At 33.6% G+C, this 13,968-nt stretch overlaps 3 protein-coding genes across 6 annotated transcripts; 1 reads left to right on the top strand and 2 right to left on the bottom strand.

Moving 5' to 3' along the window:
* Positions 1-780: 780 nt before the first annotated feature.
* On the top strand, positions 781-5,306 carry LOC133304767 (serine/threonine-protein phosphatase PP2A catalytic subunit-like). Of its 3 annotated transcripts, XM_061504829.1 has the most exons (7): positions 781-1,188; positions 1,309-1,369; positions 2,797-2,911; positions 3,714-3,822; positions 3,904-3,981; positions 4,391-4,582; positions 4,685-5,306. In XM_061504829.1, exons 1-7 carry the CDS (start codon positions 1,117-1,119, stop codon positions 4,856-4,858), a joined length of 801 nt encoding a protein of 266 aa, XP_061360813.1. In that variant the 5' UTR covers positions 781-1,116; the 3' UTR covers positions 4,859-5,306. The 3 variants fall into 3 exon arrangements, with proteins under 3 accessions (XP_061360813.1, XP_061360811.1, XP_061360810.1); XM_061504827.1 differs by having other exon boundaries at positions 781-1,369; positions 4,391-4,585; XM_061504826.1 differs by having other exon boundaries at positions 781-1,369; positions 4,685-5,303.
* A 1,456-nt stretch (positions 5,307-6,762) lies between these two features.
* On the bottom strand, positions 6,763-7,059 carry LOC133304756 (small ribosomal subunit protein uS12m-like). Its single transcript, XM_061504812.1, has one exon. The coding sequence runs from the start codon at positions 7,057-7,059 to the stop codon at positions 6,763-6,765; it is 297 nt and encodes a 98-aa protein (XP_061360796.1).
* A 3,627-nt stretch (positions 7,060-10,686) lies between these two features.
* On the bottom strand, positions 10,687-13,421 carry LOC133304769 (uncharacterized). 2 transcript variants are annotated; one of them, XM_061504831.1, is made up of 4 exons: positions 13,288-13,421; positions 12,987-13,131; positions 11,961-12,269; positions 10,687-11,048 (listed from the first exon to the last, which is right to left on the bottom strand). In XM_061504831.1, the coding sequence occupies exons 1-4, from the start codon at positions 13,383-13,385 to the stop codon at positions 10,932-10,934; spliced, it is 669 nt and encodes a 222-aa protein (XP_061360815.1). In that variant the 5' UTR covers positions 13,386-13,421; the 3' UTR covers positions 10,687-10,931. The 2 variants fall into 2 exon arrangements, with proteins under 2 accessions (XP_061360815.1, XP_061360816.1); XM_061504832.1 differs by having other exon boundaries at positions 12,987-13,119.
* Positions 13,422-13,968: the final 547 nt, after the last annotated feature.

Raw genomic sequence — 13,968 nt, 5'->3', positions numbered from 1 at the left:
TTTAGAAATATTTATTAAAAATGTGAGAAGAGTTATATATCTTTTGTGATTTACAGTGTAAATATTAATTGGTGAATCTTAATTATATTTAAAGAGAAAGGTTTTTTATTTACATCATCTTGTAATTATATCTTAATTGGTGATTTTTTTTAATTAACAATTATTATTTATTGTGAATTAATAATTAATTAATGAATTTGATTTAAAAAAATAATAAATATTGATTAATAAAAATTAACTTTTAAAATATAATTATAAACAAAAATATGTTATAAGTATAATCTTTCTTGTATTTAAATAGTAAAGTTACATATTGCAATATAAAATAAAATTGTAAAGTTACGTAAAGGATATAGACTTTATTTAACTATAAATCATTAGTGTTTGAAATACATAATCATTCACTAGTCTAATTGCTATACTTTGATATTTCAGTTAACATTTTTTTCTATATCAACTAAATGCTGAAAATTGAATTGAACAACATAATGAAGTACGTAGTCGAAAAATTTAAAAGTTAAGACCCTCCCTTATTCGAGTTACTTTCACAATCATTTTTTTGAACAAATGTCATTGCAGCGTCATTTCATTTGCGTTTGAGTTTCATTTGTAAGTTCTGGCTGGCAGGCTTCCCCACCTTCGGGGCAACTTCCCTCTTCTTTTCCCTCATTCACAAATTAAATCAATTTTTTTTTTAAAAAAATGAATTTAAAATGAAAAGATTTTTTATTTTTTATTTATTTTTTGGATCTCTCTTACTTAAAGTTTTTCTGTGTTTTCTCATTTCTTTTTTCTCAGAGAAACACGAAAAAAACTACCGAGATACAGAGAAGAAAAGAAAACACGCACGGAGCTGAGAACCAAATGAAATGATTGAGAAGAGACCGAAGAAAAAGAAACAAACTCCATCTTCGAAACGCTGCGTTTTGTTTTCCTCGTTTTGCATCGGAACCACCCCTTCTTTGACGCTCTTACGGTTGCCGTCGGCGACTCTCCGGTCGGATTAACCCGAACCGATTGGTTTCACCGATTCGGTGTTTTCTTGCTCGATTACCGATCTGTTAGAAACAACATCTCGGAGCCGTTTATTGGATCTGAGAATTTCGAGCCAAAACGATGCCGTCTAACGCGGATCTGGACCGGCAGATCGAGCATCTGATGGAGTGCAAGCCTCTGCCGGAGGCGGAGGTAAAGGCGCTGTGCGATCAGGCGAGGACGATTCTGGTGGAGGAGTGGAACGTTCAGCCGGTGAAGTGCCCCGTGACGGTGTGTGGTGACATTCACGGTCAGTTCTACGATCTCATCGAGCTGTTTCGGATAGGAGGAAATGCGCCTGATACTAATTACCTCTTTATGGGCGATTATGTAGGTCAGTCTTCTCTTCTTGTAATCTTTTTTTATTTGTTTTTTATATTTTATGAGCTGAATTTGATGTAGGTACGGTTTGATTTTGTTTTGGTAAGCTTTCGTTCTAGAGAAAAATGCTTGGTGGTGTGTTATAATTGAATTTATTTTATCTATTCTTGATAGATTGGTGTGGGATTTGATTATTTGAAGTTGGAAACTTGGAATTTTGATTTTGATTTTATGTTACGATTCCGTCTCATCATTTTTTCGTGCCTGGATGCCTTTTTCTTATACCTTTGGAGCCTTTGAGAAGAGGTTTTTCCGATTGTTTTCTCTGTTGATGTTTTCTGGAAAGTGGAAACTGGATTGTTTATTTTATGGAATTTTTAGCTGGTTATTTGAAAAATTAACTACTTGGGGACTGTTGTTTTGTAACTATTGAAGTATTACATTCAGCCTGCTTGTGTTCAGTCACTGCTTGCTTCTTCCACAATCTAGTGATATGCAGTCAGCTAGTTTGAATCAGTTTTAAGACGTTTCCACCGTCATGTCATACCAGTTAACTTTCTGGGGTATTATACTAGTTGGTTCTATGCTTGACTTATTCGTCATGTAACATGAACTTGATTGTTTATTTATATAAGCTCCATATTGTGTCTATGACATTGATCCCGTTGTTGAAATCTATATAAACCTCAATTTTTGAGCTCCTGGTTTTAGTTATGCGCCAACCCTACATTTGTTGAAAGGTGAGTTGTTTGGTGAAACTTTATTTTCCTTCCTTGCGATGTACTGCTTTTTCTGCTTGAGTGAGTGTTTATGTGTCAATGATAGAACATTGCTAAGGGCAGGTTTGGGATTGAAAATTTAGTTATTAGGTCTTGTTTTGGGAGTGAGGTTACTATCACACTGCAGGGAGTAGGGTGGTGCAACACAATGAAGATATGCGGAGATAAGTGCGAGCACTAAATATTGAATAAATTATAAATAACCCTGCTTGTTGTGATTTTCTTAATATTTTAAATATGTATACTAGAAGAGTGATGACAAAAGGAAGAACTGTTGATGGACACATGAAATTGAAAGTTGTATGAGAGGATTTTATAGGATAAATATCAGCGAGAAATGAAGCTCCATAATGTCAACTGTGAGAAAGCCACCTTTGACAAAATTTGCTAGGAGCATTAGAAGAAGAACTAGTGATTTTTTTCTGTTTGTGTTGTGGTATCAAAACTGGGTGTCACTATAATGTGTCTTTGAGGGAAGGATACGAGGCTTAACAACTTCAATATTTGAGGATGTTACAAGCTTCAAATATAATAAGGTGCCAACTTTGGCCATTATCATTCTTTTTCTGTCAATGCTTTTAATGATGTTCAAATTATAGTCTTTGCATCTGTTGGAACTGCTTCCTACCATTGTCTCATGAGGCTGGCTAAATTTATGCAGATCGTGGGTATTATTCAGTGGAGACCGTTACCCTTTTGGTTGCCTTAAAAGTCCGATATAGAGATAGAATTACAATTCTCAGGGGAAATCATGAGAGCCGTCAAATTACTCAAGTGTAAGAACATTTTCCTCTCATTCTATGTTTCTCACACAAACTCATTGTAATTTGTGTATGTAAAGATGTACCATGTTTGAGCAGAAGTTTTAGTATATATACTGCTTAAAGTTTGAGAATAGTTTAAAGGAGTTAAGCCTTGATGCCTCTATTCAGTGGCTTTACGCTATAGAACTTGCTTGTGGGATCCATCTATCTCAAGAGAAACTTCAAAGGGGGTTAGCTCAGTAGCAGCAGCTTGGTTTTGTAATGATACCATGACATTCTTCTTTTTCTCTGTCTTTCTTTCCATTGTTCTGATGTATTATTCAGTATTAGGTCATTATAAATGAGTGAAATATGCAAATAGATGTACTTTTTTGCTAATGAGCTGTCTGCATGATGTTGAGGCTTCTATTATTGTCATTTTACACTTCTTTATAGAAACAGTTGTGAAGTGCATGGTGACTGGATTGTGAAATTATGCACAAATCGTATTGAACCTGGTACATGGATGCCAAGCGGTGCTTAAGCGAGACATTATAGCGAGCTTGTAAAGTGCATCTGAATGAATGAATAGACATGAATTACATTGTTTAAGCTTGTTAACATAAATTCATTAATGGTTTTGTTGTTTGTTTGTTTTTTGTTTTGGAGGGGAGGGGGAAGAGGGGGGGGGGGGGGGGGGGGGGGGGGGGGGGGGGGATAAAAAAGGAAAAAAAATTACTTTTCACTTTTAACGCTAGAAGCACAAGGAATTTAATTTCAAAAAATTGTTTATTTGTTTGCTTACCATTTCATCGATATCCTTCACCTCTTTCAGGTATGGCTTCTATGATGAATGCTTGAGAAAATATGGAAATGCAAATGTCTGGAAATTCTTTACTGACTTGTTTGATTACTTACCTCTGACTGCCCTCATTGAGAGTCAGGTTTGATTTAAATATGTCGCAGAATGTTTCTTTGACTACTTTATAGTTTTTACCAGTGTCTAACTTCCATGTATATTACAGATTTTCTGTTTGCATGGAGGTCTGTCACCGTCTTTGGATACACTGGATAATATTCGGGCCTTGGATCGCATACAGGAGGTTTGTGTGTTATTAAATGGCTATTGCAAGCTCTTATGATTTATTTGGTACGAAGAACATTTTCATGCGAAGCATGCTCTTTTCAGTTATAGATCTTTCTTTTCTTTTCTTTTCTTTTTGTAAAATGGTATGAAAAGCAATTTAATATTTTATTGTAGCTTGTAATTCTCTTGCTTTGCTTTCTATTTGTTTTCATTTCATCTAGGATTTACAATGATGTCTGCTTTCTATTTGTTTTCATTTCATCTAGGATTTACAATGATGTCTGCTTTCTATTTAGTTGAATCAATTATTAAATATTTATTTCCAGGTGCTTTAGGCTTTCGGATGTCTCATGTTTTGGTCCACCATGGAATTTCACTTCTTTATATATTCCTTGTCTAAAACTATGTTTACTTGTGCACTATAGGTTCCGCACGAAGGACCAATGTGTGATCTGTTGTGGTCTGATCCAGATGATCGCTGTGGTTGGGGGATATCTCCACGTGGTGCTGGATATACATTTGGACAGGATATAGCTGCTCAGTTTAATCATACCAATGGTCTCTCCCTGATATCTAGAGCTCACCAGCTTGTTATGGAAGGTTACAATTGGTGCCAGGTAGTCATGATATTTTGATTTAGTATAATTATGGATTTTTTTCACTTTAAGTATACCTATTACATTCTATGTATTGACTGTTATTTTGATGACTCTTTTAAGGACAAGAATGTGGTCACTGTTTTTAGTGCTCCAAATTACTGCTATCGATGTGGGAATATGGCTGCTATACTAGAAATTGGAGAGAATATGGATCAAAATTTTCTGCAGTTTGATCCAGCCCCCAGGCAAATCGAACCTGACACCACACGAAAGACTCCAGATTATTTTTTGTAACTTCATATATCTCTGTTTGTAGTTACTGCTTTCTGCCGTTATTGTAGATGTGTCTTTTAAGGAAACAGGAGTTTCACTGTTTTAAGTGGAGGATTATCATCAACATAATTCTTTCTTTTGGAGTTTGTCTGCTGCTGCCGCCGCCTTATTTGGACAAGAAACCGATAGAATTGACTCAAGCCACCCATTGGTGTTGTATATTTTTGCTAGAAGGAAGCGGCAATAACATGGTATATCTTATTCTGTAATTTATTTTAAATCAAATCTCAAGTTAGAGAGAGCAGATTTTTGAGTTACCATCATGTTCATTTGGGACTGGTGATGGTGACAAATGCTTGTGTTCATTGTTTGCATATTTGAATGATGTCATGGGTGGAGGATTGAGTAGGGACGGTTGCATGGAGACTCGAGAAATAGAAAGCGTAAGAGTTTTTTTTTTTTTTGGTTAAGTTAATATCTTTTTTTTTAATAATTATAAAAAGGAAAAATTTCAAAAATCTCCCTATAACTTTTCTCATAATCATTTATCCTCTCTACAAAATTTTGAATTATTTATTCCTTTCACTTAAAGTTTTTTTATCATTTACCTCTCTCACTTAGGTGGTGTTTGGTTCGGGGTATTTAAAAAGATGTCTATGCAAGTGAAAATGGCAAACTTAAACACTCATGTTTGGTAGACGGTTTCTTCCAATTTTCCCATCTATTAGAGTTGCATAGCTTTCAGCATTTTGTAGTAGAAAGAAAGGGAAATTCACTGTTACGAAAGACAAATTGCATGTGGTGTTTCAAACTTAGTCAGGGAAATGAAGGATTGGGCAAATGGCATCAGACCATAATACCCTCATGTAAAAAGAAACTGCATATGATTATGGCCAGCAAATGATTATGGCAAGCAAATACAGAAATGGCAAAAACTTATGTAAAAAGAAAACAAGAAACAAAAATTTGAAAATTCACCCAGAAACAGCAACAATTACAGAATTCATTCACCAAATGATTTTGTGCAAATCAACATGGAAATTGGAAACCCTAACTTACAGCAATGATTATAGCCCTCAGAAATTATTAGGAGTCGGCGACAAATTGATTCACAAATCTTCAAATTTCAGAGTTGAAAAATCCAAGAAAATCAAATTCCTGGAAAGCACTTATCTTCCGAACGGTGGTGGAAACTCGTGAGAACAGTGAGGTTCGGGAAGGTAACGAGCTCGTTTTGCATATTGTGTTTGGTTTCTCCACCACCGAGAGTTGCAGAGACAGAACGAGAAAGAGAGGAAGGAGAGCGTGAGTGCGTGTCACACAGATTCGATGTGACATAAGTACACGCGTGATATGTGTCGTTCGATCTCTAGTTTTGGTTTAGACCAAACACCTTTCACTTTTATTATGGGGTTATATTTGTAATTATATCCCTTTTACCCATCAATATTTTATCTCCAACCAAACATAGATTTTAAAAACTTTTATCAATTTGCCTGGTAATATTTGGCCCAATCAAACAACTTTTTTTAACTTTCCTATCTAACTCACTTTCCCTGTAGATCCCTAGTAATTATATTTCCCTGGTGAACCAAAATTTTCACTTGAACCAAACGCCCTGTTAGAGAACTTTTTTTAGTGCTATGGGAGTACTGAAGACTTAGTGCATCATTTACTTAATTTGGAAAAAAATAATATATATTTTTGTCATTTTACCCTTCTTTGCATGGTTATTTTTTCCTAAACTATCACCCTTTTCTACTTTTAATAAAGAAGTACATACTCCAGTAATACCAAAGATATGCTCCTCACTTAGGGAGGTAAGTGATAAAAAAATTAAATAAGAGTATAAATGATTAAAATAATTGTGAGGGGGGTAAGTGATAACTGAAAAAACTCATAAGGGGTGTTTGTTTCAGGATATCTCAAAATTTTCCTAGGGAAGTGTATGTTGCATTCTCGTTCTCCGATTTGGATCTGCCTCTTCTTCGATCCGGAATTCCCAACAAATCCTTGACTCCTCGAATACAATGGGATTTAACACTTGGCAAATCTTTCACTCTACCTCCTCTTATTAACACCATAGAATGTTCCTGCGAATTATGACCTTCGCCCGGAATGTGAGCAAATATATCATGTCGATTGCTCAATCGTACTTTGGCTATCTTACGTGGAGCTGAATTTGGTTTTTTCGGTGTTCTCGTTTGGTAGATTGGAATCATGACTTTTACCTATGAAAAAGAGTTGCCTATCTAATTACAAATGCATGTAAAAAAGGTACTTCTACACTGTTAAGGAATGTTGTTTGCAACATGGTATTTCTTGGAAATCTGGAGAAATTGAAAAAGTGGATAAAAATCAAGACAAGAATACCCCTCTTCTTAACCACTTGTAACATTCAAAATTTTATAAAAAGGTTACTTTCGTAATTTCTATTTATTTTTCCATCAAATTTTTATTTTCAACCAAACATACCCTCAGCATATTTAACCCAATTTTCCTAGTAATATATTACAGTACCAAACAACTTTTTTTAAACTTTCCTACCAAACTTACTTTCCTTGTAATTACATTTCTCTAGTAAATTTTTTTTTCTCCTGAACCAAACACCTCAATAGGGCTTTTTTTTGAAGTTTTCGTGGGAAAAAAAATTGTCAACTTGTGATCACATTGTGTTTTTTAGAATTTGTAAAGGAAATGATAAAAATAATAAAATTTCTTTCATAATATCTTGGAAATAAGAAATAATATAAAATGAAGTAGCATTTTTGTAATTATATTGTAAAAATTCAATTTAACTCAAAGACTTAAGTTGTGGTAAGGTTATATTAATGATTTTTATTTTTTCTAACATTCCTTTATACGAGAGTTCATTGGGTTTAAAGAGTGTACAATGTACAAGTTTATTTATCTATGTCAAGAGCTCAAGCTGTTAAGTAGGTTATATTAATTGTTTTTATATTTCTCTAACTTTTATATTTAAATATATCAAAGAAAAATGAAAATAAAAAACCAAGTGCCACTTAAATTGGATACGATAGGAGTGAAAGGTTTAGGAAAGAATTCTATAATTTACTTTAAGAAAATATTTCCTAATCTAATTATTTTAAATAAAATAGTAAATTCATAAATTAATATGTAGTTTATGTATTTTTTTATTTAAAAACCAAATTTACCTTTTCGTTGTTGTTGTTTTTTTTTTTGGATAAATCAAATCTTGTTCGAGCTGGCAACTTTAATAATATCTTTTTTTTTTCTTCTACACTGTTCGTCCTAACATTAGTGGTGTATTAGCTAATAGTATGCTTTCTTCACTGAAATTAGAAAATGGACCTAAGACCATGTTTGCTAGAAGTTTAATGAAAATGTTATGTAAGGGATAATATAATTTGCACATTCGTAAATCTTTATTTTTATATTTTATTATTATTTAATGGAAAAAGTATTTCTCCAGTTATCGGAGATAAAGTTATCTCCAGTGAGCTCAAAAAGACGTCGTTTTGGGTTATAAGATTAAAAAAGTTATAATGACAAAGACTAATATAACCCTGCAATATATTATAATTACAAAAATACCTTGATTTTTGCCCCAAAACGACGTCGTTTTGGGCTCACTGGAGGTAACTTTATCTCCGGTGACTGGAGAAATCCTTTACCCATTATTAAATAAGGGTAAAGGATTTCTCCAGTCACCGGAATAAAGTTATCTACAATGAGCTCAAAACGACGTCGTTTTGGGGCGGAAATCAAGGTGTCTTTGTAATTATAATATATTGCAGGGTTATATTAGTCTTTATTAGGAGTGGCAATTTAGGTTGGCCCGCCCTGACCCGCCACCAACCCGCCAAAAACGGGGTGGGCGGGTTGGCCCGCCATTGAATATGGGTTGAAAAATTGAACCCATCCCGTTTTATGGTAGGTTGGCGGTCAACCCGCCAATTAAAAAAAAATAATTAAAATTTAAAAAAATATATATTTTATGATTTTTTCTAATATTATTTTATCTTATTTCACACTTCTCTTAATCTTTTTCAGTCTCAATCTTAAATGTATACTAATATTTGTCAAACATTCTTTAGGAACTCGTTTGTCTCCATATATAGATAACATTTGTCATAAATAAAATTGTTATTCTTTATCTTTTCTAGGAAGTATTAAGATAAAAAAAAAATTGGATATCACAAAAATTTAATGACAAATGAAATACTACCTAATTGTAAAAAAATAAAAAAATTTATAACCCGGCGGATTGAACCCGTTTTGACCCACTTCTAAGCGGGGCAGGTTGAAGTGGGTTGGTGAGTTGAAAATCTTAACACAACCCGCCCCGTTTTGGCGAGTTGACGGGTTGACCCGTCGGGCTCAACCCATATTGCCACCTCTAGTCTTTATCATTTTAATTTTTTAATCTTATAAATTATAACCCCAAAATGACGTCGTTTTGAGCTCATTGGAGATAACTTGAGCTCCGATGACTGAAGAAATACTTTTCCCTTTAATAATAGTCAATTTCTCTTTTAAAAGGCGTGATTCTTATATTTACCAATTATTTCCTTTTTGTGAAAAACATTTAAAACATAGTCCAAAACTGAAAATGGTAAAAGTCTTCTACTAATTTCATTTCCATCTTTTCACAATAATGAAAGTACGATGGCAATAATGCCTAATTAGTAATTACAGTACAACTTATAATAATTTCGTGCCTGGTAAGAAATCTAAAGGTGGTTAAGAAATTTATAATGTTATTATGCCCCGAGCATAATCTGTGTTCGTAAACAACCAACTACAACTCTTCTTTCCTCACTACTCGTGTAGTAGAGTCTCTTTCTGTTTGTGGGGGCTTTGGGCCCTGCAAATTTGAAGGAATATCTGAGCCTCTTTATATTTTATCGAATCTGTTCATTGGAGTATTGGTTTCTTTTTCCATCCTTATCTTTTTTTTCAACCAATCGAATGCCTTTTTTAAACCATCCCATTTCGTTTTTTCTTTTTTCTTTTTTTCTTGTTTCCGAGAGTTTGAAAGCACGTAAAATTTTTTGTGGATGTTCTAATTAAGGATTGATTCCTCGTAAAAAAACCTTATAATGTTTCAAGTGGAGATTAATTTCACACTTTAAAAAGTGTTTGGAAATTTCGTAAAATTATATTAAAAAAAAATGCTTAGAATAGATAAAGAATAGAAGATGCTGGATAATCGAAGTTGTCTGACATTGCTGTCCTATTCCCTCATAGTTTATACATTGGTTGTAGTCAAGGTCCTTTCCATTAATCCTCGGTCGGAATGGAGCATTCTCACTGATTTGTATTAGAAAAGATGATAAGTTTTTTTGTTCCCTCTTCAGCATTATTGTACTCTTAACATTTAACAAGTAAACTGTAAACCCCTACATCACTATATTATGTTTCTTCTATATCGTATATTGTTTTGATTAAATTTTGTCTAAAATTTTCATAAGCCAATTAGCTAAGTTAGCTTCATGCATGTATTTTTTTTTTATTATTCTTTGAAAAAAAATGTTAATAAGTTTGACTAAATTATGAGTTCGCTTTTTCTGCAGTTATTACAGATAAATTATTTACAATAAGCTCAATACGACGTCGTTTTAGGACAAAAATCATGGTGTTATTGTAATTTTAATTTATTTCAGAGTTATTATAATCTTTATAATTATAATTTTTTAATATTTCAATCCCAAAACGACGTCAATTTGAAAGTAAATACAGATAACTTATCTGCCGTGACTGCAGAAATATTTTTCTGATAAATTATATTGAACATAAAATAAGATAATTAAAAATTTTAGAATCTTCAGTTCCAATAAATAAGTAATAATTGGATATTTAGGATCCTTCGTTCCCTTGACTACCTTGGGCCCATCACTTTGATAGTTGCAAAAGATGCAGAAAACTAGTAAAACTATACTAAATTTAAACAATACAAAAATACAATGAATATTTAGAGGCCGATAAATCCCAACATTTGGCCTATTACAATCAAATACAATACACTGTGACTAAAAAAGTGAGCAAAAGAAGGGAAAATAAAAAAAAGATTCAGTGTGAAATAAATCTCATCATATACCAGGCTTCTACATCAAAACCGAGAGTTTGTCTGAGCCCTTACTGGTGCATAACCGGCCTGGGAAACGGCCTTCTTTTTTTTCATGTATATGATTGATCCACTAACGAGCAACAAAAAAATCACCACCCCCTGTACAAAGTGATGCACATAAATATACATGAATATTTTAACATAAAACCTTGTTTATCATATGTGGTTCAACAACTAAAATGCAGAGTAACTAAATTAAGTAACAGTTATACAAGTCAATACTCTGCAATTTCTACATAAAGGTCAAGGCGGATGAAAACAAACAATCATACGTTTTCAACCTTGCTTGCATTTTCTCTCGCATTAATGTATAGACAAACTCATGTTTAAACTCATCATGATAAGTTGATAGATTATATCCAAAAAAGAAAAGAAAAAAAAGTCCATGCACAAAGAAGGGAAAACAACAGAGGCCTTTAGAAAATTATTATTACTGCATTTTAATTATTACCACTACAACTTAACTGATTATCTAAGAACTAAGGAATAAAAACAGAATAGCAAATTCTAAAACACTACATGGATACCCAGTAAAGTTGAAGTATTTTCATTTCCATTGTATTTTGATATTGAGGGAGATTACAGTCCCTCATATGCTTGTGGAGGATAAAACTACGTTGGTGTCTAATAGCTAAGGTGATTTGGCAGTAAATCTGGATGGAACAATTTGTAGCTAATGCTATTTCAAACATTTACCACCAGACACCTTCACATTATAAGATGCTGATGAGTGACAGGTTTTCCAGCAGCTCAACTCAAGAGTATGGTAATTATTTGTTAGTTTATTCTGCTTATTAATCTCATACACATGGTTTGCAAGTACACATTCTTTCTTGAAATTTAAAGAACCAAACCTTAGCAGCTGACAACACAAGTTAATCCTTTAACATGGATATATTAGTTAACAGAATAATACAGTACTCACTGTATGATTTGATTTTTCCAATCAATCAAGTTCAGAAACTATTAATCAAACATAATGATAAAAGTGAGCTAAGAAATGAAAATTACCTCAAAACTAAGTACTGACAGCTTCTCTTCCGTAACTGAGGGTATACAGCTTCTATAAGTGATGTAAGCCTGTGACCTATTCTCTGAAGGCAATGAATCATCCAGTAAACTTCTATGTGATTTTGTAGTAGTGAACTCCCCAGCAACATGTGACACTTTATGAGAATCAGCATTACTGCCAGAGATTTCCAAAGAAGACCGTGGTTTCTGAGAATTTGTTTTCTTTGCATCCTTCATGGAATCTTTAATTTCTATACATTTGAATGGAATTCGGTAGCCAGTCTCACTGCAGCGATATTTCCCATCACCCTACAACCCCCAAAAAAACACTTGCAGATGAAAAATAAAGTAAAGAGGCCTATGAATAACAACTAGGTAAAAGACACATGGGTAGATTGCAAAAGTAAGAAGGACCCAAGCAAGCATGCAACCAAGAGATTATAAGTGAAATCCTAAGTGTAGACATAAAAAGAGGTTTATATCTTTTATAATCTCCACAGAACTTCTTTTGGATGAGGAGAAATGAAGATTATGAACTTGAATCCCATTTCATATATAACGCCATTCTTCAGCTCTTGACATCACATCAATATTTATGTTTGAAAGCAAGGCTTCATCAACAATTCTGTATAAACATACACAATCTCCCCAAATCCCTTATGTTAAACCAGTCTCAAATCAACAAATAACTCATTAGTATATAACAGAGAAACTGGAGTCAGATCTGTGTATTCATAGGCTATTCATACACCTCATCAGTCTTCAATCAAACTTAAACAGCTTGATGATCTAGTTAGTTGCAAAATGTAATGACTACACTTACACCGTCAATTCTTTTTGTAAAATTTGCATATAGTTTATACTTCAAACATACAGCTAACCAGAAAAGCTAAAAAAAAAAAATCACATCCTCAGCTTCAAACCTCTTTTATATGAATAACTCCAACTATCTTCCAGAACTAAAAAAAAAAAACGACATCTAGAATAAGATCAAACCCCAATTTGAGTACAAAACGAAAAGGGAACCTTCTCGGAATAGAGGCAGGGAACACAGGGACCAGAAGGAGCGCAATCAAAGGTAAGGTTACTTCCTGAGGGTTTTTCTTTGAAACTCAAAAGAACTCTACGCCCAAACCCATTACCATGTTGAGTCTCTTCGCTGCTCCAATCCCTGCCCATTTCAAATAAGGAACAAAAGATTCGAACTTTAAGATCAAAGCAATTGTATAGATCATCAATCAGACCAATAATCAGGAACTCAATATGTGCCCTTTATATCACAACAATGGATGCATAGAGAGAGAGAGAGAGAGAGATTGGGGCTTACGGTTGGTGTCCTAAAGCGCGAAAGGGAGCTTCCTGGAATAGAGAGATGGAGAGGAACAATAAGAGTGGAAGAAACAATGGTGAATTTGCAGAATTCATTGCTTTCACTCTCTGCCTTTCCTCTTCTCTCCTATATTCGGTTCTGTATTGTTTTTACTTTTTTCTTTTTTCTTTTTTAATATTAAACACTTTCTGGGTCCAAAATCAGGAACAGTTTGGCCGCCGATTGGATAAAAAAAACACCAAAATGACACGCGAACGGTAAATTTTGCGAAAATGTCACGTGTCATATTTCGTTACACTGTATAGCTAAATATGTGTGCAAATAATTCGCTACACAGTGTAGCGAAATAAGCCGCATCAGAATGCACAAAACCAAAAATGCCACGTGTCATCTCCCTTACATGGCATTTTTGGTTCTGACGTGGCATATTCGCTACACCGTGTAGCGAATTATTTGCACACATATTTCGCTACAGTGTAACGAAATATGCTACGTGACATTTTGCAAAATTTACTATTAGCATAACATTTTGATGTTTTTTTTTTTGCCAACAGTAACACTTTGACAACTGTCCCCCAAAATCATTCGCCCTATGTTTCATCAACAAGAATTTAGCTAAGTATTAACACAAAATAAATACTAATATTAGTTATAGTACTCATTTTTAATATTATATTA

The sequence above is a fragment of the Gastrolobium bilobum genome, unplaced genomic scaffold (assembly GCF_033153095.1).
Source record: "Gastrolobium bilobum isolate Gb01-03AN ecotype WA unplaced genomic scaffold, APGP_CSIRO_Gbil_v1 utg4323, whole genome shotgun sequence".
NCBI lineage: Eukaryota > Viridiplantae > Streptophyta > Magnoliopsida > Fabales > Fabaceae > Gastrolobium > Gastrolobium bilobum.
Note: the sequence above shows the minus strand (reverse complement) of the source record. Positions and strands in the feature narration are given on the sequence as shown.